This window comes from Pholcus phalangioides, unplaced genomic scaffold (assembly GCF_987345545.1).
Source record: "Pholcus phalangioides strain wild (caught in Gottingen) unplaced genomic scaffold, Ppha-v1.0 ptg000017l_1, whole genome shotgun sequence".
Lineage (NCBI taxonomy): Eukaryota > Metazoa > Arthropoda > Arachnida > Araneae > Pholcidae > Pholcus > Pholcus phalangioides.
Genome location: NW_028301610.1, coordinates 35,421,696 through 35,447,018, shown reverse-complemented (window position 1 = coordinate 35,447,018; position 25,323 = coordinate 35,421,696). Strand labels below are relative to the sequence as shown.

The 25,323-nt window shown below is 37.5% G+C and overlaps 1 protein-coding gene across 7 annotated transcripts in view; it reads right to left on the bottom strand.

Moving 5' to 3' along the window:
• bru3 (CUGBP Elav-like family member bruno 3) overlaps positions 1 to 25,323 on the bottom strand; it is a 606,527-nt gene that overhangs the window by 265,798 nt on the left and 315,406 nt on the right. For 3 of the 7 annotated variants that reach the window (XM_089246535.1, XM_089246540.1, XM_089246539.1), the window contains exon 2: positions 14,462 to 14,479. The exons of the other annotated variants lie outside the window; for them this stretch is intronic. In XM_089246535.1, coding sequence (XP_089102661.1) covers positions 14,462 to 14,476 — 15 coding nt within the window. In that variant the 5' untranslated portion in view covers positions 14,477 to 14,479. The remainder of the gene's footprint in view (positions 1 to 14,461; positions 14,480 to 25,323) is intronic. 7 annotated transcript variants of the gene reach the window in all.

Genomic DNA, 25,323 nt, shown 5'->3' with positions numbered 1-25,323 from the left:
AAGTTTTATTCAGTGTTTAATAGAATAAAACTGGGAATATTTATGATCTCAATCCGTGGTTTAAAACTACCTGTATTTAAAGTATTGAAATATTTCACCGGTGTCTCCCCCCCCCCCCCTTCATACCAGAGAGAAATATTCCAACACCGTGCCTGTCCGTGTACAGAGATGACAAACGTGGGTAGTGTTAAGACAGGATTCATCTTTTAACGTCTCCGTTAACCTAATTCAGAATTTTGGTCGCGCCTGTGAAAGTAACGAATGCTGAAGATTCCGTCTCTCGTTTGCCCACCTCATACATCGGCGCCCTTATCGGGTGGTTGAATGCGCCACGTTATCTTTATTTCCGCACTAGATGTGAAAACCCTATTTAAATTAACTTATGGGCCAGACGGACTATTGAAGACAGAAAAGTTGGTTTGTGCCAGCTATTCCTGGCTAATAAAACCCATTAAAAGATCCAATAGCCGACGCCGCTGGCAAACGAAATTTTCCTGGCCACCATTTTTGGTAGCAGAAATTCCTTCTCCTCCTCTTTCCTACTCCTCATCCTTTTCCATCTATAACACACGCGCGCGCACACCTCCAAGACACCCTTCCCCGACATCTCTCAAAAGCAATTATAATATCCATACGAACTAGAATGTCATTAATTTGCATACGCTCCGACCATTTATCTACAGAATGCGTAATTATGTCTACGTTCGACCGTACGAAAACGACGCTTTTAAAAGAGGGCAAAGCGATGTCCTTTTCCGTAGCCCATGGGGGGAAAAGGGATAGATGGATACTGGGAAAGGGGGGATCGTTAGTCACTGTACACTGAATGTTTTGGGACAACATGTCACATTAGAGGCCGGCTCAATGGAACGCCATTACTCATAAGCAACCAGGACTCGCCCTTTCAACAAACATTTGTTATAGCCGTGTTCAATAACTCCCTCCTTGCCCCCCCTCTATAGATGAGGAAATATTATTATTGCTACCGTATCGAAGTAACGGGCGTATCTACATTTAAGATTTTTGTTTTCTTAGCACACGCACTATACAATCATTTTCTCATATACCAAGTCTCAATCTACTATTATAAATTTAATTTACATAACGTACTACTAGTTGCATCGTGCGTTTTAATATGCCATCCATTTCCATTTTTCTTTCCATTTTCTGTAAGGAAGTCGTAAAATCCCAATTTGGGACACCGGACGTTTCAGGTGACGCATTTATTGACGTAAAACACGTCATCGGTCATCAGACAATGTATGGTGGCACAGCACAGGCAAGTGGATCATTTTCGTAACCGATTCAATGCGAGTTGTCTGTGTAATGTATTGCGTATTTTTCGGAATATACAGTTTCTTGAAATGAGCAGAAATTTGTCATAAATATCAGAAAAGTGCTTTTAGTTGAAAAAAACTTTATTCTGGTTACAGATTTGTTGAATACGCCACAGGGCGCGGTAGACCAAGTCGATAAGATACTCGCCCGTAAGTGCCAAAGGATATTTAGATGTGTCGCAAGTTCGATAGCCGGTCATCCTTGTAAAAAAAAAATTCTGACACAGGGGTGCAACAGCTATGGCGACATGACCGCAGAAAAAAATTGCTATCGCAGGGAGTCCCATATCGTGGGGTTAGCGCACCAAGCTCGCGGTGAGTATAAATAAGTCTGCCGTTCGGATTCCTCAATAAATTGTAGGTCCCGGTTTAATTAACCTGCGTGTGCAGAAAATGACTGTGGTGCGACAAAAATGATCAAAATGAACACGTCACAGAACTTATGCAAGCAGCGGTCTTATTATTAATACAAAATCATACCAATAGATGACATTTTCTGTTGTTTTCGACAAGTGAAATGATATCCTTATGGACAGCTGTTTCCAGCTAAGTCATATTTGAGCTTTTTTTCCTGCAGAAGACAGTGACATCAAGACGATGCGTTCGGATTTTGCACGATCTGGTTAACACCGACAACGCCTCAAGAAATCCTTCTTTAGCACACCAACTCCGGTCATATCACGGTACAGTAAAGTAATTTACTACCGATCGAGTTGAGTCGTCAACGAAGTCGTCATCTATCGGTGGTCGCGTCAGGTTCGATGGGGAATAGACATCTAATCTATGTTCTTCCCGGATCAAACCCACTGACCTGATGGCAGCCTTCATGGTGGTAGACAAGGATCTTACCACTGCATCACTCGGACACACTCAAGACATCCTGGTTCATGCGAGATGCTGTGGCCCCAACCGACAGCTGAGGTTTCGATTGCCTAGAGGAATATTTGAATACTATCGTCAATATCCGAAAGTACCTCTGCTCAACCAGGGAATGAATGACCAACGTTCCTTGTCGGATTGGAATGCTGCTTAGTATCAGAAAGCCCTGAAACACTCGAGGAATCTTTGCCACATTGCGTCTCTGCACTACTGTCAAACGAAAGGCAGAGCTGCGATGAAGAGGTTATAACCCATTACGAATGCGTATTGCCACCTCGTATAGGCAAATAATAGCATGTGGCACATTCAAGAACTGAATAAAAAAAAATTACCATTTCTAATATTAGTCTATTCTAGTAGCCACCTCATAAAAAATGTCTGCTATTTTTGTTCTATATGCGTGGTCTCACTAAGCACATTTCAAGAATATTGTGATATGAAATTCTCATTTATTGTCTATTAAAATTTAAAAAATATATATAAATGTCTTATAAATGCCATAGCACAGTTTTGTAATAATAATTAATTAGGACAGTTTCCCAAACAAATTTTATGACCTGTCCCACAAATCGGCTACCGGAATACTTTTTATTACAGCATTTTTTGAAGTCGTAATTTTTATTGTATGTCTATTTCAGGACAACCCTAAATAATTATAGTGCTTTCATTATCAGTTACATCAATATGCTTTCTACGCAATTGAAATACACTGCTCAAAACAATTAGGGGAGCACATGGTTTTAACAAAATTACGCAAAGATGTATACCGATAAGTAACATAAAATGAATCATCCATAATTTAAAGCCTAGTAGGAAACGGAAGAAGAAAACTTCATATGCAAATCAAAGTTCATGACGTCAAAAACCAGAAAAAGGAGATAAGGGCAGAAATCGGGATGTTGCAGAAACGTCTGTTTTACTGCCGTACCTGTGAAATTCGATTGCGCAGTATTTTTTTTTGAGACAAGGTGACTTGAGGATGTCTCAACAACGTGATTTACCGGAATCCATGGCATGGCGTGTTATAGGCAGACTGGAATCCGGGCCAACACAACGTAGTGTCGCGGATGCTGTTGGAGTCACCAGAAGTGTTGTTGCAAGGCTGTGGAATCGATTCCAAGAAACAGGAAATGTTAGACGTCGACCAGGGCAAGGTCGGCCACGCGCCACTACAGCAACTGATGACCGGTATATACGGTTAACAGCCCGTCGAAACAGAACAGAGAATGCTACGCAGCTGCAAAGAAGGCTTGGCAACAGGATGAAGGGTGTCCAGCCAAACAGTACGTTCCGTTGACCCTACGCCACCGTGCGGCCCGAAGAAGATGGGCTGCTGAACATCGAGATTGGGAGCAACATGATTGGAGCCAAGTGCTGTTTACAGACGAGTCCCGATTCAGTCTGGAGTGTGACAACCGACGTGTTCTGGTATGGAGGGACAGGGGCACTCGAAATAACCCCGCATTCGTTCGTGAAAGGTCACAATACAGACGAGCTGGTTGGATGGTATGGGGTGGAATCAGCATAGGCGGTCGTACGGACCTGCATATCATTCGGAATGGCACTTTGACGGCCCGAAGGTATGCAGACGAGATACTGCGACCTCATGTCATCCCTTACGCTGGAGCCATTGGAGATTCTTTTGTTTTCCAGGATGATAATGCCCGACCGCATAGAGCTCATCTGGTGGAGAACATGCTTGAAGCTGAAACAATACAGCGTATGGAATGGCCAGCGTGCTCTCCTAACCTGAATCCAATCGAGCATGTTTGGGACATGCTCGGACGACGCATTGCTGCGCGACCAAGGCCGCCTGTTACTGCCCGAGACTTGCAGATTGCATTTCTTGAGGAGTGGAACAGTATTCCCCAAAGTCTGATCGATAACCTCATCGCATCCATGGCAAACAGGTGTGCAGCAGTCTTAGCTGTTCGAGGAGACCACACGCCCTATTAAACCTCATGCATCATGTCTAAACAGTACTTTTTTTTATCGTTTACATGTAACCAAATTGTTGCCCTAAATCATCTTTTCATGTTTTTTCCATATTTTCAAAGAATTAAAGCTTAATTCGAAATTTTTTTACGTCTTTTTTCTGTATTGCGCATTGATGCGCGTGTACTATCCATTGTATGCCAATACGTGGCTGTCTCGCACGGTTTTCTTCACTTTTTTGCTTGCTCCCCTAATTGTTTTGAGCAGTGTAGTTGTATGTGTGATATATTTACCAATTACATCAATCGGACAAAAAAAAAATTCTAAAAAAAAAATAAATTGGCATGTATCCAAATATAAATGTTGCTGAAGGCAGAGAGGGGCTTTCATGCTTTCCATCAAACTACTGTATGTGATTCTATTCATTATATTATACACCAGAAACTTCCGAGAGATATGTTGTTTGAAACCTCAAAGTTATATAGATAACGTAATGCAGTTTGTTTTCCGTTTCCTTCTTCCTTCCTTCCTGTCCTAACATCCTTTCTTCACCCCGTTCCCCCTTTTGCATTCATTCATTAATTCATTCACTGCGGTCTTTTATTCATCTATACATTTACCTCACAGAAAATGTCTGCTAATTTTGTTCCACGTGGTCACACTGCGCACATTTCGAGAGTGTTATACGATATGCCATTTTCATTTATTATCCATTAAGAGCTGGTAAGGTCATAATGCCATCTATCAGTAAAATTTTGTAATATTAATTAGTTAGGCAACTTCCAAAATAAATTTTCTGTCCTGTCCCACAAATCAACTGCCGGAATTATTTTTCTTACAGCAGTTTTTAATGTCAGGATTTATATCGTAAGTCTATTTCAAGGCACCCTAAACAATTAACGTGTTTTTATTATTAGCAATATCAAAAAAACTAAAAAATGAGAAAACTGACACATATCCATGGATAAATGTCACTGAATTCAGAGAAATGTTTTCATGCTTTCCATTAACTTAGTGTATGTGTGATTATATTCATTATAACATATACCAGAAACTTCCGAGATATGTTGTTTGAAACCTCAAAGTTAGATAACGTAACGTAGTGTTTCCCGTTTCCTACTTCCTTCCTTCCTTCCTGTCCTTACATCCTTCTTTCGCCTCCGCCCCATTTTGCATCCATTCATTCATTCCTTCATTCATTCAACTCCGTCTTTCGTTCATTCATACATTCAGTGCTTGTAACAGCAGCTCTTCCATCACCTACACATGCGTGTTTAATTACCTCGGAACTTTGCCCAAGGACGTTTCGCAGGAGGGAAAAGTTCACCTTTTCCAAGCTAACGTATATATGTCCCAATCTCAAGAACACGAGGAACAGTGAGTGAGCGTTGCTTTATAAAGCGTGTTCATTACGCCCAGCTTGACAGGCCCTCGTGGGAAGGGGGGGGGGGGTCGAGGGAGAGAAAGAGAAACGGATGTTGAAGTATGGAAATTATATTGTTGTTTTTCATTGTTTTACGTGCACTAAACACGATGCAAACGCACAACCAGGGACGGGAGGAGAATTTTCTGGGTAATGAAACTCGGTGTAATTAAAATACGAGTTGAATTCCTCGGTTGTTTTCGTCTTTTCTGGGCAGGGCCGCCCCCATTTACTACCGCCACCCCAGTCTAACGTTATATTTCCGTAGACATGAGGGGAAAAGAGCGTGTTTTCGGTTCGCTAGTTATAACATTCGTTATGTTCTTCAAATAAGCAGACTAAGATTGCTTAGGACAGAACTCAATTTATCAGCTGGCATCGGTCCCTCAATAAGGTTTTAAGAGTTCGCTTCTCTCTGTCTCTCTTTCTCAGTGGGTGACGCTCTTTCGGTTCGTATTGGTAAAGGATGTCGAGAAAATTGTTTCCAAGTCTCGTGTAATGCTCAGTCGAGCTTGTTGAGTCTCAAGAATGAATATTATTTACATAATTAAAATGACTTTTAAAGTAGTAATGACATTTATTAATAGGTGCACAACGTCCAACGTCTCTGTCTCTCAAATCGACCATTAAACTTTTATAACATAAAAATTCCGTATTCCGTTTCGAACGTTCGCAGTTCTTCCAGTCGAATACGTTAAAAAGACTCGAAGTACGCAATATATCAGAGTTTATATGTGGTTCCTAATTAAAATTCTATATATACGCCGAGTATACCAAAGTATTTGTCCGTACAATATCGGAGGAATTATAAAGCGTTGCCACCGAATTCAGCTATTGAAAATATAACGTCTCTCCGGATTAGTGGCTGATATAGTTTGCACGAGAAATACATTAATTGTTTAGTGTGATATCGGACTATTTTGGGATTAATGTTCCGTAATGCAATATTTGTTCTTTGAGAATGAGTCACCATTGTCAAGGAATAACTTCGTAGAATCGTTCGGATAATACTCCGGATTATCGGTTCTCGTTCAGTCTTTGTGATAGGTTATACCGTGCTTCCCAGACGTATAATGAATTGGAAGGATTCACAACGAATGGGTTTGCGAAGAGTGAATTCATTGCATACGGTGACAATATGGCAATTAATCATTTCAATGTGCATCAATAGTTGTCTCACGAACGATGCATCACTCATCACGGTGTGAACTGAATAGCACGGTGTGACCCATAATAGGCTATATCGTTATCATATCAGCAAGGGATCAGTGATTAATCAGAGTAAAATTTATTGGATGTTCCAAGGAATAGAATAGGAAATGAAAATCATTTCAAAATCAATATTTAATTCGAAAAATTTATTTAGATAGGCGTAGATGTTAGGAGAAGTTACATAACCTATAGAACTCACTATAATGATTCATTTATCGAGATGAAATATGTATAAGATAGGTAGCAAATGTGTGGTAGATAGAAAATGGTAAGATAGATAAAATATATATAAAGGTGATTCATATGAAAAAGTACAGTTTATCCGCAGAGTACAGTTATGGTCCGCAATCGCGATTCGTTTAGTAGATGTACGCCTAAAGTTTATGTCTCCCTTACTCAGGGAAGTGAAATATGTGATAAGTCAGTATCGCCACTCCGATCCACCCCTGGGGGCATCCGGAAACTATTTTTTGGTTCGACTCGCGAGAGGAATCAACCCAGCATGAGAGACTCGAAGAAATCGCAACTAGTGATTTTAGAGCAAATAAACAAGGTATTTTGCCAAAGTGCAACTTGCACTGATTTGGCGAGGTGTAAATGGAATCACTAGCACAACTCATGTGAATGTGATTCATCGGCCCTTCTTTTTTCACACTAGGCTTTTTCCCGGGTATGTTGAGTCGGTGGTTGATACCCTAGTTGCAAGATGACAGAAACAACTTTTTTCTTCAATTGCACCGAAAATGTCGTCGCACAACTGTTGCACGTTATTACGTTACAAAACATGTTTTGCTCAGTTCAAAAACGTAAAACTGTATCTCCACTGCCGAAGCTGCCATTTTGACTGACTAGTCACGTGACACACATGCGATCGCTTACATCAATTCCCTCAGTAGCGGGACGCAAACTTCATGAATACGTCTTTCTAATTGTGCCGGTGACTTCAATTATTACTGTTTTAAAGCATCTGGATAATATATACTTGTTAAGAATCAGCCTTGTATCAAAATGTGATTCGTCCAATTCAATGTTGGTGACTTACAACGCATGAAAAACGGTTGACTTAATGAGATTCTTAAAAGTCTCATTTCTACTGAAACTGAAGTCATTGAATTCGAAAAATGAACGAATTTATGAAATCAATCTAGAAATGTCAATTTCCAGTTATTCTACCCTTCCGGGATTAATAAAAATATATATCACGCATGCAAACGATACTCATTCCAATACCGTTGCCGATCCAATGACTGCGATATCGATCTCAGCGGATGAGAATTAGAAACAAGCGGAAAAGATCTAAGATGACATTAAACGGTATAAACAAGAAAGAAGTGGTCTATTTCCACCTTCATGCTTTTACGGTTCCCTTTCAATTTGCCACAACATATCTCAAGGCTTAGAAAGATGCATCTTCACTAGCAGCGACCTCCCTTCAGTTCAATGCCTCCAACTGCTAGACAAGTGATATACTGAGCTCGTTGACGTTCGGGAAGATCTAAATCAGTTAATTCCCTTTTCCTTTACTCCTCACACAATATCTTCTTCACCTATCTTACAGTCGCTGTACACTTTCTCTTTCGCCTTTTCTCTTAATGTGCTCATATGTCTGCCACCAGTCCTATCTTCTCTCGAACGTATCCCCTTTTTGGTGAATGTTAGTGCTTCCACACACACACTATCCTTACCTTCTTCCCATCTACGGACACATACTCTTCAAGGGCGAAAGAACGTCAAAGAAGTGGAGATATATATGTGTGGCTGATGGGCTGGTGGTAGGAAAGAACGAGTTGGGCTGCCATCTCCTATGTCTTGATTTGGGAGAAACGGACGGGAGCTGAGGCTAGTTAGTGCCAGAGTGCACTAGTCACTCCTACTGCTGTCGAAGGCCAGGGGTTTTCCCCTTTAAGGACGTATTACTTCTTGGACCTACCACGCAGACTAACGGATCCACCCAATTCCTTTACTGCTTTTCTTTTTCGTTCATCTCCTTTTTCGCGTAGAAACCCTTTTCCCCGAGGATTAAGAAAGGAAACGGACACCGGAATTGATACCGAAGGATATCTCTTTCTCTGGCTGGATCTGGAAAGGAGCAAATCTCGCTTCGTTATCGGCAAGATCATCCGATGCGAAATTGCCTGAGAAGGAAAAGGAGTCCAGTCCCATTCCCTTCTTTCTTCGAGTCCTTGCAGCAATCAATGGTGTGGCGTCATCGGTATTTCTCATGATCAACAAGACATTTTCTCAGGGTCTTAAGATAGAAGCATTGCACGTAAGAAACTTCTTCGCTCTGATGAGCAAAGAATTCTTAATAATGATAACAAGTTGTTATTATAGTTGGCATTGTCGTTGGTATTAACAACAATAATCCATGCCTATTCGATATTATAACCGAGAACTCAAATATACATGATATATATAAAAGAGACAACACACATATAGTTTGTGATCTAAGTGAGGAATCTCGAAATCAAATCAACATTGATCTTGAAGGGTGTCCGGAAGGAATGAAAATTCTACTGTTCATTCGAAAATTGAAATATAATATGAAAAAAAAAACTTATTGAAAAAAGTGTTTAAATATATATTGTGAGCTCTCCACCACCGTAAAAAGTCAGTAACATTTGCGGATCTTTTTATTTTTCACCAAATATACATAATTTATTTCTTAACATTTGAATCCAAAATAATCAAAATGAACAGATTTATCGTTCTAAAATGGTCAGGTATCCAAAGAAATACAGAGGTGGTCGTAAAAATTGTCAAAACAAGCATTTTAAACATCAATATCTCTCGATGAATTTCTATTCAAATTCAACGAGCTGAATTTATTTCGTGAAACTGTTACGAAGATGTCTCCATTCTCGCCAAAAACTTATGCATGGTCACCAAGCGACCGGTTTGGCGCAAAAAAAAAAACGAGTCTCCCCTCGCTCTTCACTCAGGAACAGGTTTTACTTGCGCCAAACCAGCCTCTTGGCGACCATGCGTGAGTTTGTTGGGGGGGGGGGGGAATGGCGACTTCTCATAACAAAACGATCGACGCTAGTTATAACGACCATGCGTTATTGCGACTGTTCCATTATAATAATCAATACGAAATGAACAAAATCCGTCAGTGTGTTTGATCTTTGATATTGGCGAATTCGGTACGTAGAAGTACATGCATGCAATTAATTATTGTTTTGTTATTATTTTCTGACCTCAAGCATCTTCATTACAACTGCTTACATAGAAATAAAAAGAAATATATTTCATTCCGTCCAAATACAGTATGTAATAAAATAAGTTTTTTTTTCTATCAAACATTCAATACAACGACCACCCAATACAACGTCCGTTTTCCGTAGAATTTTTCGGATGTCCTTATAACGAACGTTGAACGTAAGAAAAACACAAATTTTACTGATTTACATTTTTTTGATCAGAAAAGACATAAAAATTGTAATTAATAATTATATGTTACGGTAAATGCGATAAATCGGTTGTTGTACATAAAAACCGGTTATTATGGATACTTACCAATCGTCTTACGTCTTAGTAAGTTTCATAAATTTCTAACTTTTACCGGCGAATATGAATAATTTCCAAGCATCGTTGGCAAATTTGATAGATACTGAAAACATTATCACTTTTACCGGTGATTATGCATAGTTATACCAAGTGTTGTTGGCTAATTTGATAAATACTTGAAATTTATCGCCTTTATCTGTGATTATGCATTATGTGATAATTTGATAAATATGAAAAAAATTCCGAATTAGTCTAGAGTATGTGTGATGAATATAGTCGGACCCCAATATATTGATACAATACATGTATGGATGCATGATGTACTATCATGTATAATATATCATATAGTGCGTAGTATGATACATAATTTATCATGTTTATCAACGACGCCACGCTTGGGTATTATGCATAATCACGATAGTAAGAGTGATAATTTTTTTAGTTCTTATTGGATTTACCAGCGACGCTTGGGTACCAAGCAAAATTACCGGTAAAAGTGATAAATTTAGGAAAACGTATTTATTAAACTTACCAAACGTCTCGGTGTAGTTATGCATAGTAACCGGTTGTTATGTATAATAACTAGATTTATCACACTCTACCGCATAACATATATATTTCCCAGAATGAAACTATCACCTCGATTTCTTCCATTTTTCTGCCATTTGTAAAATTAGAGCAAAATATCACATAAAAACGTAATATTTTGCTCTAATTTTACAATCGACCACGCAATTTATATTCCCTTCGGACACTCTCGGAAACACACAGTACAAATTGAGTAATTTAAACGAGATGCCTAAACGTCTGCGACACATTGACGACAACTAATCCAGACCCCAACTGCGTCAGCTTCGATCATATAAAATGAGTCGCGGAATCCATAATGTTCTAATAAATTTCCAGCACATTTTGACACAAACGATTTTCAATTCCGTTCCGTAACTCACCAAAAAAATAAATAAAAAGGAACAAAGAAATAACGAGAAACCTCGGGGTCTTGTAATAGTAACGTTCGAAATCAATCAAAAGAATTTTCGATTCCGGTTGAGTTCCAATGTCTGATTCAGTACTATGCTGCTGTATTATAAAGTAGGCCGAAATGGATGGTGGTAAGCTATAGTGTCTCAAGGCAAACCTCCTCATTGTATATATATTTATTTTTTGTACTTTCCGTCCTTTTTTGTCGGCCATCTCTTGCTTACATTTTGCTGTGGCGTTCAATTTCCGGCCCAATGCGACAATTACGCTGGATACATGACTTCAGCAAATCCACGTGTCACCTTCTTGTCTTAGAGATTCCTTTGGTTTTCTTTTACTTACTTCTCCACATTTTCTTGGCTGTTCTTGTCCGTGGTATAAAAAGATTTTTCCCTTTATTGTTTTATTTTCTATTTATTTTTACCGTTGTTTCTGTGCGACACTTCTTTCATGTTCCCTTGCGCAGAGAGTTAGCAAGAAAATTTATCGAATCATATCCGCACTGTTTGTCAGCGTTTGTTTAGGAGAAAGATTTGTTTCTATTATTTTGGTGTTGTTTATTATTATTATTATTATTATTTTGTTGTAGTTGTTTCTGGATGGTCTTGCATAAAGAAGAGAGACATTCTTCGAGATTAAATCTGTTTCCCAGAGGATGAAATGAAGACACTGTCTCCGAACTAACAAAATAAGATGTCGTGTAAATAGTCTGCCTTAATAAACAAGAATTATTTCGGATTTTCTTATACTACGAAAAAAAAAAAAACACAGCTGGAATTGAATATTTCCAATTCAGATGGGAACGTGATAAGAATTTTAATGAATTCCATGTTTCTAGTACAGTGAAAGTACGTTATAACGAGAGTTCACAATCAGAGGGAAGATTTTTTGTTATGAACGAATTTTAGTATTTGGGACTGTAGAAACATATAAATGGGAAAAAAACAAACTAGACAAATTTACTTTATTTTTTTCTTTTATTTTGAACTAATTTTGCTGAAATATGTATCTAGAGTTAATTGCTTATTCACACACAATGTCGATTGTATATAAAAAATATCCAAGTTGGTAGAGAGACGATGTGTAACCCCGAATTTTTTCGCAATTTCACTGTCTTTGTTTTCGGAAGTTTAAATAGATAACAAGAAGATAAGATACATCATGGGGGGGGGGGGGGTTCTACGTATCTGTTGGGAGGTACTGACAAGCCCCGTTTATAAACAAAAATAAATCTGGTGAAGAGATAAACAGAATTGCCACTCTTTTCAGTCCATTTTATATATAATTCTTAAACAAAGGAGAAAAATACCATGCATTTTCAACATCCGTTGTCGTTATAGCGAATGTGTGTTCTGATTTTCATTCGTAAATAACTCACTATAAGCGAACAATTTTTGTATCTCTAACATTAGCTGTTGACAATCACTTGTGAGTTACTCGTAATAGTGAGATTCTCGTTATAACCCGTACTCTTTATAACAGACTTTTACAATACTTCATAATATACATGGAATGTAAAAGAGAATACATGTGACTTTTCATTGGTGCATCGTGTTATATTTTTTGAAATTTTTAGGGGTTTTTAACGTTACGTGCAATTATCGGTAAGTCAAGACTTATACAGGGAAAAACTTATCAAAAAGAACAAAACAAGTTATAGAAACGCGTGGCTCCCTCTCTCTCACATACACCGAGCTAGAACAAGTAATGTATTTTTGGTTTCTTATATGATCCATCACTTGTCAGAATCGGACATCTCTTTTGATAGGTCATTTCCCAAGTTTTGTAGGCCCGTGGTTTTTATTTTTGTTATTTTGTTTTTTCCAGTCCACAATCCATAACTTCTATATTTTTAGGTATTTCTACCATGTATTTCTGTATGTATATATATATATATATATATATCTACCACCCTCTTCTGGTTTTCTAGAAAATTCCGTCTTTTATAGAAGTCCGATTCTGATACCTTAGGGATGACCAGTAGCCCGATGCCAAGTGATTACGCGAGTCGAAATGACGTCGCATTGGGAACATGTCAAAACATTAATCAATTGTTAATGCGTATGGTAGAACTGATAAAAGAGCTCCAATTTATTTAATGGGAGTGGATGATTGGCTGCATTTCCCTTGGGGGCATTTATCCCTTGGCATTTATATTCGCTAGCGCGTCACGGATGCGAATTCCGAGGACATTGGACACCCGGGAGAGCCTCGTATATACATTTCTGGCAACACTGGAACTTCTAAAATGCAACGCAGCAAACAGTTAGTGAGATAGAATTTCCATTTCACTTTTAATTTGAAAGGACCATATTGCAATTGGTGCAATCTAACTTAATGTCACCTTCTAATACGTTTGATCGTTAAGGTGAGAGTAATATGGCTTCGGAAATAGACCTCATATCTCAATTGGATGGACTTATTGATGCAACGCAGCAACTAGTAGGGATAGCTTTTTGATATAAGTATGATTAATTTCCTATAATATCTCAGAAACTCATCTTTGAAATCATTTGTAAATTAAAGTTGGGTGGTCCTTATTTCGATAAAAACGGAAAATTGTTCCAAGAATTTTACTGAATTAGAAAAGCATTCTCATTCCATTTGTGACTTTCTGCAATAAAACCATGATTGCCCACTCAAATTGACGTTGAAGCAAATGCGTGCGTAATATTTTAAGCAAGACACCACTTCCATTCTCGTCAATTGATCGACCAACATATACAATATTACTGACTTGCAAATATTTTTCCATATCCAACACATTCCAGCTCTTTCGAGTTTTTTGAGAATTTGCATATTCCGCTTTCACATAATACCTTCCTGAAATTTGCAATAATACTGATGGCCTGCGAAGGTAAGAAATTGGAAAATATGGAAATACTGATATTAATGGGGAAAACCTTTCAGTTACCCTTTTATAATTTGAATATAAGGCCTTTGAAAAACGAAATGGTGATTAACATCTTCTTAATAAACCCATCTCTTCCATTAGTATGCTAATGTGCAAAATTGTGGCTCTAGGAACATCTATTTCCACGCTTTCTCTTTTACAAAGTGATCACATATATTTTAAAATGATAACGAGAGTTTTTTTTTTTGTTTGCATAGTAAGTGTGTGTTTTTCGACAGCAGTAAATGCAATGATGGAGATTGTCTATGAGATATGGTTTCTTCTACTTACTGAATTTACAGGCATAACCTGAAATAAAAAGAGAAATCTTTAAGAAAGATGCTAAATATCACATGTATATTTTAAAATATTTGTATAATACTACTAAAATGCGACGAAGAAATTGTAGAATTTCCGTTATTGCAATGCGTAAAAGCAAAAACAAAATCCATTTAGCGAAAATTTTGCTTGGATACTATCATTAAAAAATCAACTTTTGGTGGAATAACATCAGTTATCTGACACGTGATTATGTAAAACGGTTTGACATTTTTGCGTGAATACTTTACAAGCATTCAGGTATGATTTCCGAACATTCTGCCGATGGTTCTTATTTCATACCATTTTGAAACCAGAACTTTATTTTTAATTCTCCTATATACAGGGTGTTTCGAAAGAAAAAAAAACATCCCCAAAACGAATGGGGAATTCAGGTATATGGTAACAATCCAAAACCACATAGACATAAGTACGCAAATGCCATCTGGAAGCAGCAGACGTCATTTAAAATTATATTCAATACAAGGCCGACGAAGAAGAATCATAATTTATTTAGGAGCAATACTATTACAGCAGATGTTCAAGATTTGGCCAGGTGCACTGACACACGCATTGCATCGATGCTGCATGGATCTTCTCAAAAATACTAGGTGTATTACAATGGCCCTTGCCGCACCTCAAAAATACTAGGTGTATGACGCAACCAGGTGAATTTACAAGCATCTGACGCAGCAACTCCCTGTAGCAGCTCCAGAAGGCCTTTGCGCACCTATGTCCCTATGTGATTTTAGATTATTATCGTATGCCTGAATTGCCCTTTCATTTTGGCGATGTTTTTCTTTAAACACCCGGTATAATATTTTGAGTGTATATATAAGTCACATACTTATGCGCCGTTAATTTTTTTAACGGTTGGCAATAGAAACACACATTGAAGAAATAAGTATCCAAATAACTTGCCCATTTAAGATATGCTATTTCTTCTACTAGGGGCCGTATATATATGTATTGAGATACAAAATTTAATTTTTTATATTATCTCGCTGTCCTCTATAACTTCCAATAAAAGTTTTGTTACCTTATCTCTTCTGAACCTGACAAAAATCGTATGTTTTGAAGTGCAGTATTAGCTGATATATTTGAGTTCAACATCGCTAAACACCATTGAAATAACAGCATATATTATTGAACAAACTCGGGAAAAAATTTCTAGCATTCTTTTATAGTTCAGTTTCCTAAAAATTTTGAACATTCTGAGATTTACTCTTAACTTTCGGTGAACGAAACATGAACTTTGAAACATGAACTTTGTTTTGGAAGAAGAAGACAGAGCAACAATTTTATTTATTGCAAGTTGGTGAACAAACAATATCGTGTGGAAAATTAAATTTTGTATCTCAGTACATACAGGGTGATTCTAAATTCGTGGGACAAACTTTAAGAGGTGACATAAGACTCCTAAACAAGCATTTTTGGTCATTGAATGTGCTATCACATCAGAATAGCAGCGCTTCACTAAAAGCAAATATAAATTTCTTCTGACGGATCTGATGCAATAAGTGCAATCAACCATTCGAGAGTGCAGGGTATTGCAATGTGGTAGGATTTATCATGGTGCAACCTGAGTGATGCAAATTCTACCACAAGTCACGGTACTTACTTAATTATTGTTCGGCGAAGCATAACATTGATGGTGCTTGCGCCGATAAACAACAAACTCCAATTCAACCTGAAAGTGCATATGCACCCTCGAATGGTTGGTAGCAAATATACATATATCACATACATATCACAGCAAATCCGTTGCAAAAAATATCAGATATTTGTTTTTGGTGAAGTGCTGTTTAGACTCTCCAAAAACGCCTTCCACCGCCTTTACTATTGCGATGGGACCACACATTCTATGATTAAGAATGCTTATTTAGATATATTATATCGCTTCTTAAAGTTTGTTCCGTGAATTAAGAATCACCCTGTATAGTAAAATGCATTTGACCAAATCAAAATAGGAACGTCATTTGAATATTTTTTTCTAATCGTATGTTTCTATCACCAACGATTTAAAAGGTAAAAGGGTTATAATGATATGACGTTACACCCTGCATAACTTTATTACAGTAAAATGCTACATATATATGATGAAAAGAGAGATGGACTTACTTGATATATGGATCAGCACGGAGGACTGTAGAGGCCATAGCAAGCTTCACACAGAAAAGCACGACTTACAGACCATTACAACGAAACGATTGCAAATCGAGAGTTTTGTTCTTTATACTAATTCTAAATGAAATATAGAATGAATTGAGATGATAACGCAACGCAGTGAGAGTTGATAGCATTTTATTGTTTGGTAGTTCACAAACATGATTTTATAAGCATCGTATCGACAGATTTTATGGATTGTGATGAGAAATTTATTTGGATTAATGTTTACACTATCGCATCACTGAAGTATTGTTCAAAAGACGGTTTTATAGCGATACATGTATACAAAATATGTTCACAGACGGTTTCGTAAGCTATAGAAACTGTAAAAGTCATGTCTAATCAATATATGACATAGGAAACTAGTATATTACGATGATCATTTTATGAAATGAAATTTTATAGTACCAAGGGCAGGCAAATTTCGAAACAAAGAAGAGCCAGGGGTTCCTAAACAGCGAAAGACAATGGCAAATAAAATACGTTCGGTATAAAAACGTCCCAAACTCCCTTCATGGTAATCCGGAATTCCGAGGGCTGTCTAGCGGGACTTAATGTCCGAAATGGACTTCATGATTGTGCTTTATCACAGGTCGTTAAACTTAAAGACCGACATAAAAAGCACGCAATAACCCGAACATCTCAACGACCATAGCGACCTAGTAAGACAATTTAGGGCGGCTGTCCTTCAAGTAAACACTATTTTCAAGCCACACGTACCAGTTCGTAATAAGAGTGGGTAAAGGGAGCCCTTAGTTGAGCAGACAGGATTCAAAGGAGTGAAAAGCACCTACAGGGACCCTAAGGTTACCGTTAGAGACTAAAAAAAAAATAGGGGAATAAAGAAAAAGTACTATACTATTTGTGTGGTGGTGTAAAAAAATGGCTTCCATACTATAAAATAGAAAAGTAAAAGAAATAAATTTGCTTTTATGTGACACTTAGTTTCCTCGAAGTAAATCTCTTTGGTTTCTGGGGTTTAGATCCAAAGTTGTTTGGACCACAGTTTGGAGAAAAGAAAGGATTAGACACATTTTCTGCTCAGGTTTATAATGAGGTTTCTGAATTTCCAAAGGGAGCAAGTATGTCTTAGAAACGGATGGGACAAAGTAAAACTAAGCGTCTACATGTAGTCCTTAAGAACCTCACTCTTAAGTCAAATCGCCCACTCTGTTCTGATAATGTTCTCTAAGGAGTAATTACAACTGAGTTGGCGAACGGCGTAACTGGAATGCAAATGGACGGGCCTTGCCTATAACTAAGTACATCGAACGAAAACTTTCTTGTCAACTTTATCCTGAAACTAAAGAGTACTTAGAACCAGGAGTACTGAATCTGCAGAATCTTTCGTCTGGTATTATCCCTTGGGGAATAAAGCACAAGCACGACGAAAGTTCTATTTACAATAGTCTCCATTGCATAATACCGAGTCAGTCGTTGGTATAATACAGCGTGCTTGGAATATCGACTTCTGAATCGGACTTTTTTTATACACATAAATTTCGGTTTTCTCAGCGGATTTGAATTTTTTATATTCTTCATCGACGGTGCCTAGTATTTGCTAGTTAGCTCCAAGCGAAGCGCACAATATATGCATTAACAGAACGTCATCCTGAACCATCGGCATCAAATGCTGAAAACTTCAAGTTCTAACATGTCCGTTAATATTTCATTTAAAAATATGCAATTTTTGATTTCTCAAAGCCGCAATTACATTTCACTAGTCGGACATTTTAGCGCACAGCGTCTACATAAAAAGTCAATTTTTCTGTTTTTTTGTTATACGATCCCTTCGAAATGTCCAAAAATTAAGACATTTTGAGTAACCGCATGTCATTTGAAAACTTTTGGTAATTTAAAGTATGTTTCTAAAGTCAACGGTTGCAGAGATACCTGCTGTGCAAACAATTTTTGACAGCCTGTATAGTCACATGTAATTTATAATTAAATGATTTTATGTAAATTGATAAAAAGAGGGAGCTGTAATTGAAGATAAAAGCCATTCATTTCAATATCTTTCGACAACTTAAAAAATTCGGAATTTCAGCATTACAGTAATTGAATTTTTTTGAACACTTTTATTCATTTCAGTACTTTTACACCGAACTAAGAGATAGACAATGGCCGTCAAATGATTACAAGTCACATGTTGGATTTCGGCTCTGCTTCCATTTCCGAAATTTCCCAAGGAAAATCCGAATTCAAAGAGTGTTTTTTTTCGAAATAAAATAAGTAAAAAAAAAAAAAAAAGGCGTAGCAGAAGCAAAAACTGTTATTTTCCTACATATCGCACCCTCATGCTCTTTTGTAAACCCCTGAGGAATCTTGAAACGCCACGGGGCAATTCATCAAGTTTCTGACTACATTGAGACCCTCGTTTCTTCACCCGCTCGCTCTCGCCCAGTTTTCAAAATGTAGCGCATCTGCATGCCTTGGAACGCATGATTCCCAGACAGCATGGGAATGAAGGTTGGGTGAAAGAGAGGACATTTACCACCTTTTCTTTGCCGAAGACCCAAACCCATCGCTCTCTCTGCCATGCTCCTAGACTTCGTTTGCTATGATTTATTGCTAGGAAGCCGTAATCTACTTTCAGAATCGGTGGTAGAGGTAGCAGCTGTGTAAAGTGGCGCGGTAAGGAAGGGTGCTTGGGTAGAAATACCTGAACAATTTTTTTTTTTGTGTATATATATGTATGTATGTGTGCTTCACCCTCATCGCCTTGTGCTTCTGTGTCTTCCACACCTTCGCACAACCTCACGTTTCTTCGATTCTCCGCTTGAGAAATCTCGGTAGACACATGGTGAGAAAGATCCTGGGATGCATAAGCGATGATAGATGTGCAGGAATTCATGGCACCGGTGGTATGAAGATCTCATGAATCTGAATATCCCTGGTGTTATATTTTGCGATTGTGTGCTGCGATATCGGAATTTCTTCTTGGACGGTCAGTCGATATATATATTTCGAGTCCTATATATTCCATTCGGTATTCCCCCCCCCCACACCCGCCTTCCTTGAAATGTCTGCCATTGAATGAGATGGAAAACTTTTACGGCTCGAAAAAAACCGAGATGTCTTTCCCTTTTCGCACGTATTCTATCCTACACTGGTTATATTATTCTAGTGATTCGTGAATTCCATATAAAAAAAATAAGAGCAGGGAAATGTTTTCAATAAAAAACCAAAATAAAGACATTGAACTTCGACGTTGATATTTATTTCAGTGCATTTAACCCCACACTGAATACGAAGACCAATAACAAAGACTAAGAATGGTTTTATTACTCAGAAGCTACATCAGTTAATGTCCCCTAAGGTATAATCGGCTTGGAAATGATCTTCATTGACCTCTATGCCGTTAACTCAGCGTGTCTGCTACTATTACAAGACTTGCTGGAACTTGTCTTTTGACACCTCTTCCAAAATCACCCCCCGCCCTCTCCAGAACCACTTTGGTGAGTGAAATCGTTGTCCCCGCAATCACGTTCTCATTCAAGGGAATAAAAATGAGTGAGAGCTTTGACTCTCTTTATGGTGAGTGCATTATGCACACGGTGTTTAGGCAACGTGAAGGATTTTGATGATTTAACTTATCAACGAGGTTCCAAAGAGAGCGGAGGTGATGTTTGAAAGAATGTCAAAAGACAAGTTCCAGCTCGTCTTACAAGAATAGCAGACACGATGAGCTAGCGGCATAGAGGTCAATGAATACCATTTTAAGACAGATCATCCCCACACTAAACTTTGATTTTATTACTCCTAAACTAAATTAGTTAAGGAGTAATAAAATCAACATTAAATCAATTCAATCAATATTTTTATTGATTCTCGTATATTTAGTGTCCGTTCAATACAATTAGAAAGCATTAACAAAACGTATAGTTAGTACGGATGCAAATAAACTCAAATGCCGTATTTTAACGTGTATAAGAAAACCCCAGATTTTTTGGAGAGAATTCAAATTTGGAAAAAAAAAAGTTTTCCTCAAAGTTGCTTCATTTTAAGATATATAAAAAAAATATGTTTTATTCATCATAGAAACCATTATATTCCTCAACAATCTCATCTGATACGTGGCTTGCAAGTACTGAAAAAAGTTTTAAGTTTCGAGGAATTTTGAATTTTGATTAAAATCTATAATACTATCCACGTATAAGGCCGGGATTACACTATAAAATTGTATGAAAGTTATTTTATAAAACTTGAAAAATGCAACCAATCAATAAAGTGTTTCTGGGCTGTTGCTTGTTGTTTGTATTTTTAAATAAATAAATAAATAAATAAACGTTTGGTTGTTTTTACAAGTTTCGTAAAATATATTTTACCAAACTTTTATAGTGTATTCCCGGCCTTGGAGACGCCTATATTTTTGGAACCCAATTTTTGGCGAAAAGGGGTTCCGTAAACACGTTAAAATACGGTTCTTGAAATTTTCAAGTATTCTATACTCTATAAATGTATTATACACTCAGTAGCCAAAAAAATAGGAACACCCCCCAGAACTTCGACTCGTCCGTGTAGTTCGTGCGCTGGTGCAATAAACTGGATTTGCTGATAAAAAGCTTTGGTCAGAAGCACCAGTTGACGTTGCAATTTTCCTGTTCGTGAGGAAAACAAAAGATTTGTGTGATTTCAACGCGGCATGATTGTGGGCGGTTCCAGTATCTCCAAAGACGCTAACCTTCTTATTTTTTCTCGTACAACAGTATCTGGAGTGTTCAAAGAAAGACAGATAAGCCAAAAAACTTCGAACGTGAAGCGGAATAGTGGGCGGAAATCGCTTGTGAACGAAAGAGGTGCCGAGCGACTCACACGCATTATGTACAGCAACAGACGAGCTACAATGCAACAAATTGCAGCGCAATGCAACTCAGGACCATCGCAAAGCATACCCGTAAGCTCTAAAAGACGGATCTTAAAACGATATTGCCGGCTATTACAATATTCAATATTTTAATAGCCGGCGACCAACAAGAGTCTCTGATTTCGTTACAAAACCGAAGAAAACGGCTTTTGCGAGCTAGAGAACGCCGAATTGGACACTTGATGAATGGAAGAAGTGTGTCTGGTCTGACGAGTCAAGATTTCTTCTCCATGACGTTGATAGCAGAATACGTGTGTGGTGCGAGGAGCATGAAGCCATAGATCTGCACAACAATGCACCCTCCCAAGAAACTGGAATTACCTCAGATTGGTTTGAGGAACATGATTCAGAGTTTCAATTGCTTTAATGCTCCTCCCTCCCCCAGTCACACGATCTCAACCCAATTGAGCATTTGTGGAACGAAGTTGAAAAGTCTGTTAAAAGCTCCAAAACACCACCTTCTAATCTGTGGGAATTAACAGTTACCATTTCGTTAGCATGGGCTAATATTCCTCCTTAACGGTTTCAGCAACTTGTCGAGTCCATGATTAGAAGAATATCTTCTGCTGTCATCAAAGCCAGAGGAAGTCCCACACAATATTAGTGGTGAGTAGCAGGATGTTCCAATTTTTTTGGCCACTGGGTGTATATAATCTATCATAATTAATCTGTCGGGGCTCTAAATCCATTCATTTATAAACACGCATACACTTTCTCCCTTTGAACTCCGTAGTTCTACATATGGAATATAGGAGTATGTATACTCCACGACTTAATTAGTTAGTCACGCCTAATGTTTCACATACATACATCAGATTGGTATAACAACACGATTCGGCCGTACATATACTGCTGCTAAAATGAATGAGCGTTTAAGAATTAGAAGCCTGATATTGAAGCTCTCGAGCACTCGAGAACATGTCATACTAGATATTGAATGCCATCGCCAATGGATTCGAGTTCAGTCTTACAACGAGAGCTTTCAAAATCATCATCCTTCTACAATAACGTCACGTATGGGACATCCGATCGGACGCTTTCACTTTCGGAATCATTCGGGATTAGTTCATGCATGCCTCTTTACAGTATTCAGAAAGCTTTTCTGAATACTTGTATGTACCATATTATTATGCGTTATAATACCTAATATACAGTAAGTGGTATCTCCATGGATAGAGTTTCTGATTGAAAACCAGAACCTACCTACTTCCTATCATAACCTCTTAAAATAGATTTTTTAAACTTTTAAATTATTCGGTTTTGACTTCTGGTGCTACCGTCAAAGACATCTTGGGTTTACGACACTTGGTTGTCTACAAATCGATATTGACACTTCATAAAAATAAGAACTTATGCTCTCCTAAAAAATTCATTTCTCTGAGGAGACCTGGTGAAATATTTGAAATCCCTTTATATAGAAAAGAGATATTTAAAAAACACTTCGTCTATTTAGCTCCCAAAATTTACAATGCCTTGCCATTCGAATTAACAAATATAGCTTCGTATTCTAAATTTAAAAAGAAATTATTTAGTTACGTTGCTGCTATCACTAACATTGAAGACTATTTTTAAATGTATAACACGGGAATATGCGAATACGGTACTTGAATTAAAATTGTCGCTTTATGTCTATGACTATTATTGACATGTACATTATATATGACTGTGAAAATTGTTTTGACTATGATCATTAATTTCGTTGATTGGTTTTCAGTACGGGTATAATTACCCCTTGACAACTCATATATATCGATTCACTTGCATATGTTTAGATATATCGCATTTTACATCATATTGTATTGTGTTTTAGAATGAATTAGATTGAATAAAGTTTGGTTCCCTTCAAAAAAAAAAAAATGCGATTCTAAGCTTGTGTGCGTGTGTATTAACCTCAGTTCGACGACAGAAACTATAATGAGTGTTTCGAAACGAATATAACAAGTTTTGAGGTGTGGTATACAGATAACATGCCAAAAAAAGTATTTTTTATCATATTTTATACAAGGTCGATATAGCAAAGTCGGTACAGAATGGTAGGTGGAGGTCCAACACATTTGAAACCAGCACACGTGAAGTAAATCACGCCAAATAATTCCTACGGCACACGTGGGTAATTTAGCGATTTTTCGCAGCTCAATGCCTCTCTAGATGTCCGTCAACCAGTTGCTGGTTCGATATAATATGATTAATTACTGATTTTGTGCCTCAACGCTTCACATTCAGATATAACCCATATCAAGCTTTTCTTAACGTGTTTTCTAATACCCGCTATCCCCCAAAAACCTTCAGATTTTTTTCAAAATGTACGTTCCACAAGAATGCAAAGATGGATTCGTAGCATCCAATAAAGTATAGGTACGGAAATATTTTTTCCCCGTAAGTTTCCCGTAAGAGAAAAATCAGAAATGCTAGGATACGTAAGAAAGAAAACGTTATCGTAATCGTAGAAGCCAGCTTGAGTAAGATCTACGAAAAAAAAAAGAACAAAATATTTTTCTTTTATTTTGATGAAGCCTCAAATGAAAAAGAGAATAACACACACACGCATATGAGGAAAACAAGAGGAAAAAAAAAAAAAGGACAAGGACCCTCGCTCCTTTGATCTCTGACTTTGCTTCAAGAAAGACAAGGAGAGATTGCTCTCATACTCTTGCCTGTGGAGTCAATAATGCAAGTTTTTCTTTTCTATCCCATGTTTGTTTCTTCTGCTAAAGTCTGAGAAAAGAGAAGCACATCATCTCTCACTGCTGTACCTCCACTCGTGCGCATGGACGCGTCCGCTCGTATGTGCGCGTGTACAAAGCACAAACGGGCAAGGTAAGTAAAAAAAAAAACCAAAAGAAAATTTCCGCTCACAATAATAACATAAACAAGGAAAAGGAAATAAATAAGCAAAAAAACAAGACGAAAGAAATATAAAAATAAGGCCAAGATGAAGGGAAGATCCTACAACAAACCACGTTGAGGCCTAGGATATACAGATAGCAGATTTGAGAATCCCAGGAACTAAGAAAGATGTGGGAAAGAAAAAAAATATATATATATATATATATATATAACCAAAAGGACATAGAAAACCTAGAAGGAAGAAAGAAAGACCATGGCAAGATTGGATTTCACGTATCAGCCGATGATATATATCCTACCCCTTTTGTTAAAAAAATACCAAAAAGAATATAAGAATGAAAGGAAAGAATATACTGTAATAGGAAGAAGTTCCTTTTATACTTTTTGTTTTTGTGCCGTCTAGTTTTCTTGCACTGTTGGATACCCTGCGGTGTCAGCAACTTTTATGGTGCTGGTCTCCGCACTCTCTTCTCTCTCACTCTCACCGGCAAACGAAGGCAATAAAATGGACTCGTAAAAAAAAAAAAAAAAATAACAAAAAATAAAATTACAGCGAGTCATGGTAGTGGATATAAAAACAAAGCGATAAACGTGCCGATGTTTGAAGTTTCCAAAAGTGTGCTTCCACTCAAGCGCTATCCGTTGATATATTATACGTGGACACACCAATTCGCAGGGCTATGAAGCAATATATAAAGTTCCTTCAAACTCTGCGATCACCTCTACAATATCGTGTGGAGGATAATGTCCTGGAGAAATGATGTAACGGATTATTGTTATTATTAAAAATGAATTGATTGGCAGTGGGAGAAAAATATTGATGTTGTCTGGAAGTTTTGGGATGTGGAATAATGAAAAAAAAAAAAAACCGAGAAATTCTATGTATCCTACATTTTGTTCATCTATTATTTATGAGTAACGAGACTAAAATATGACATTATACATTCTTTTT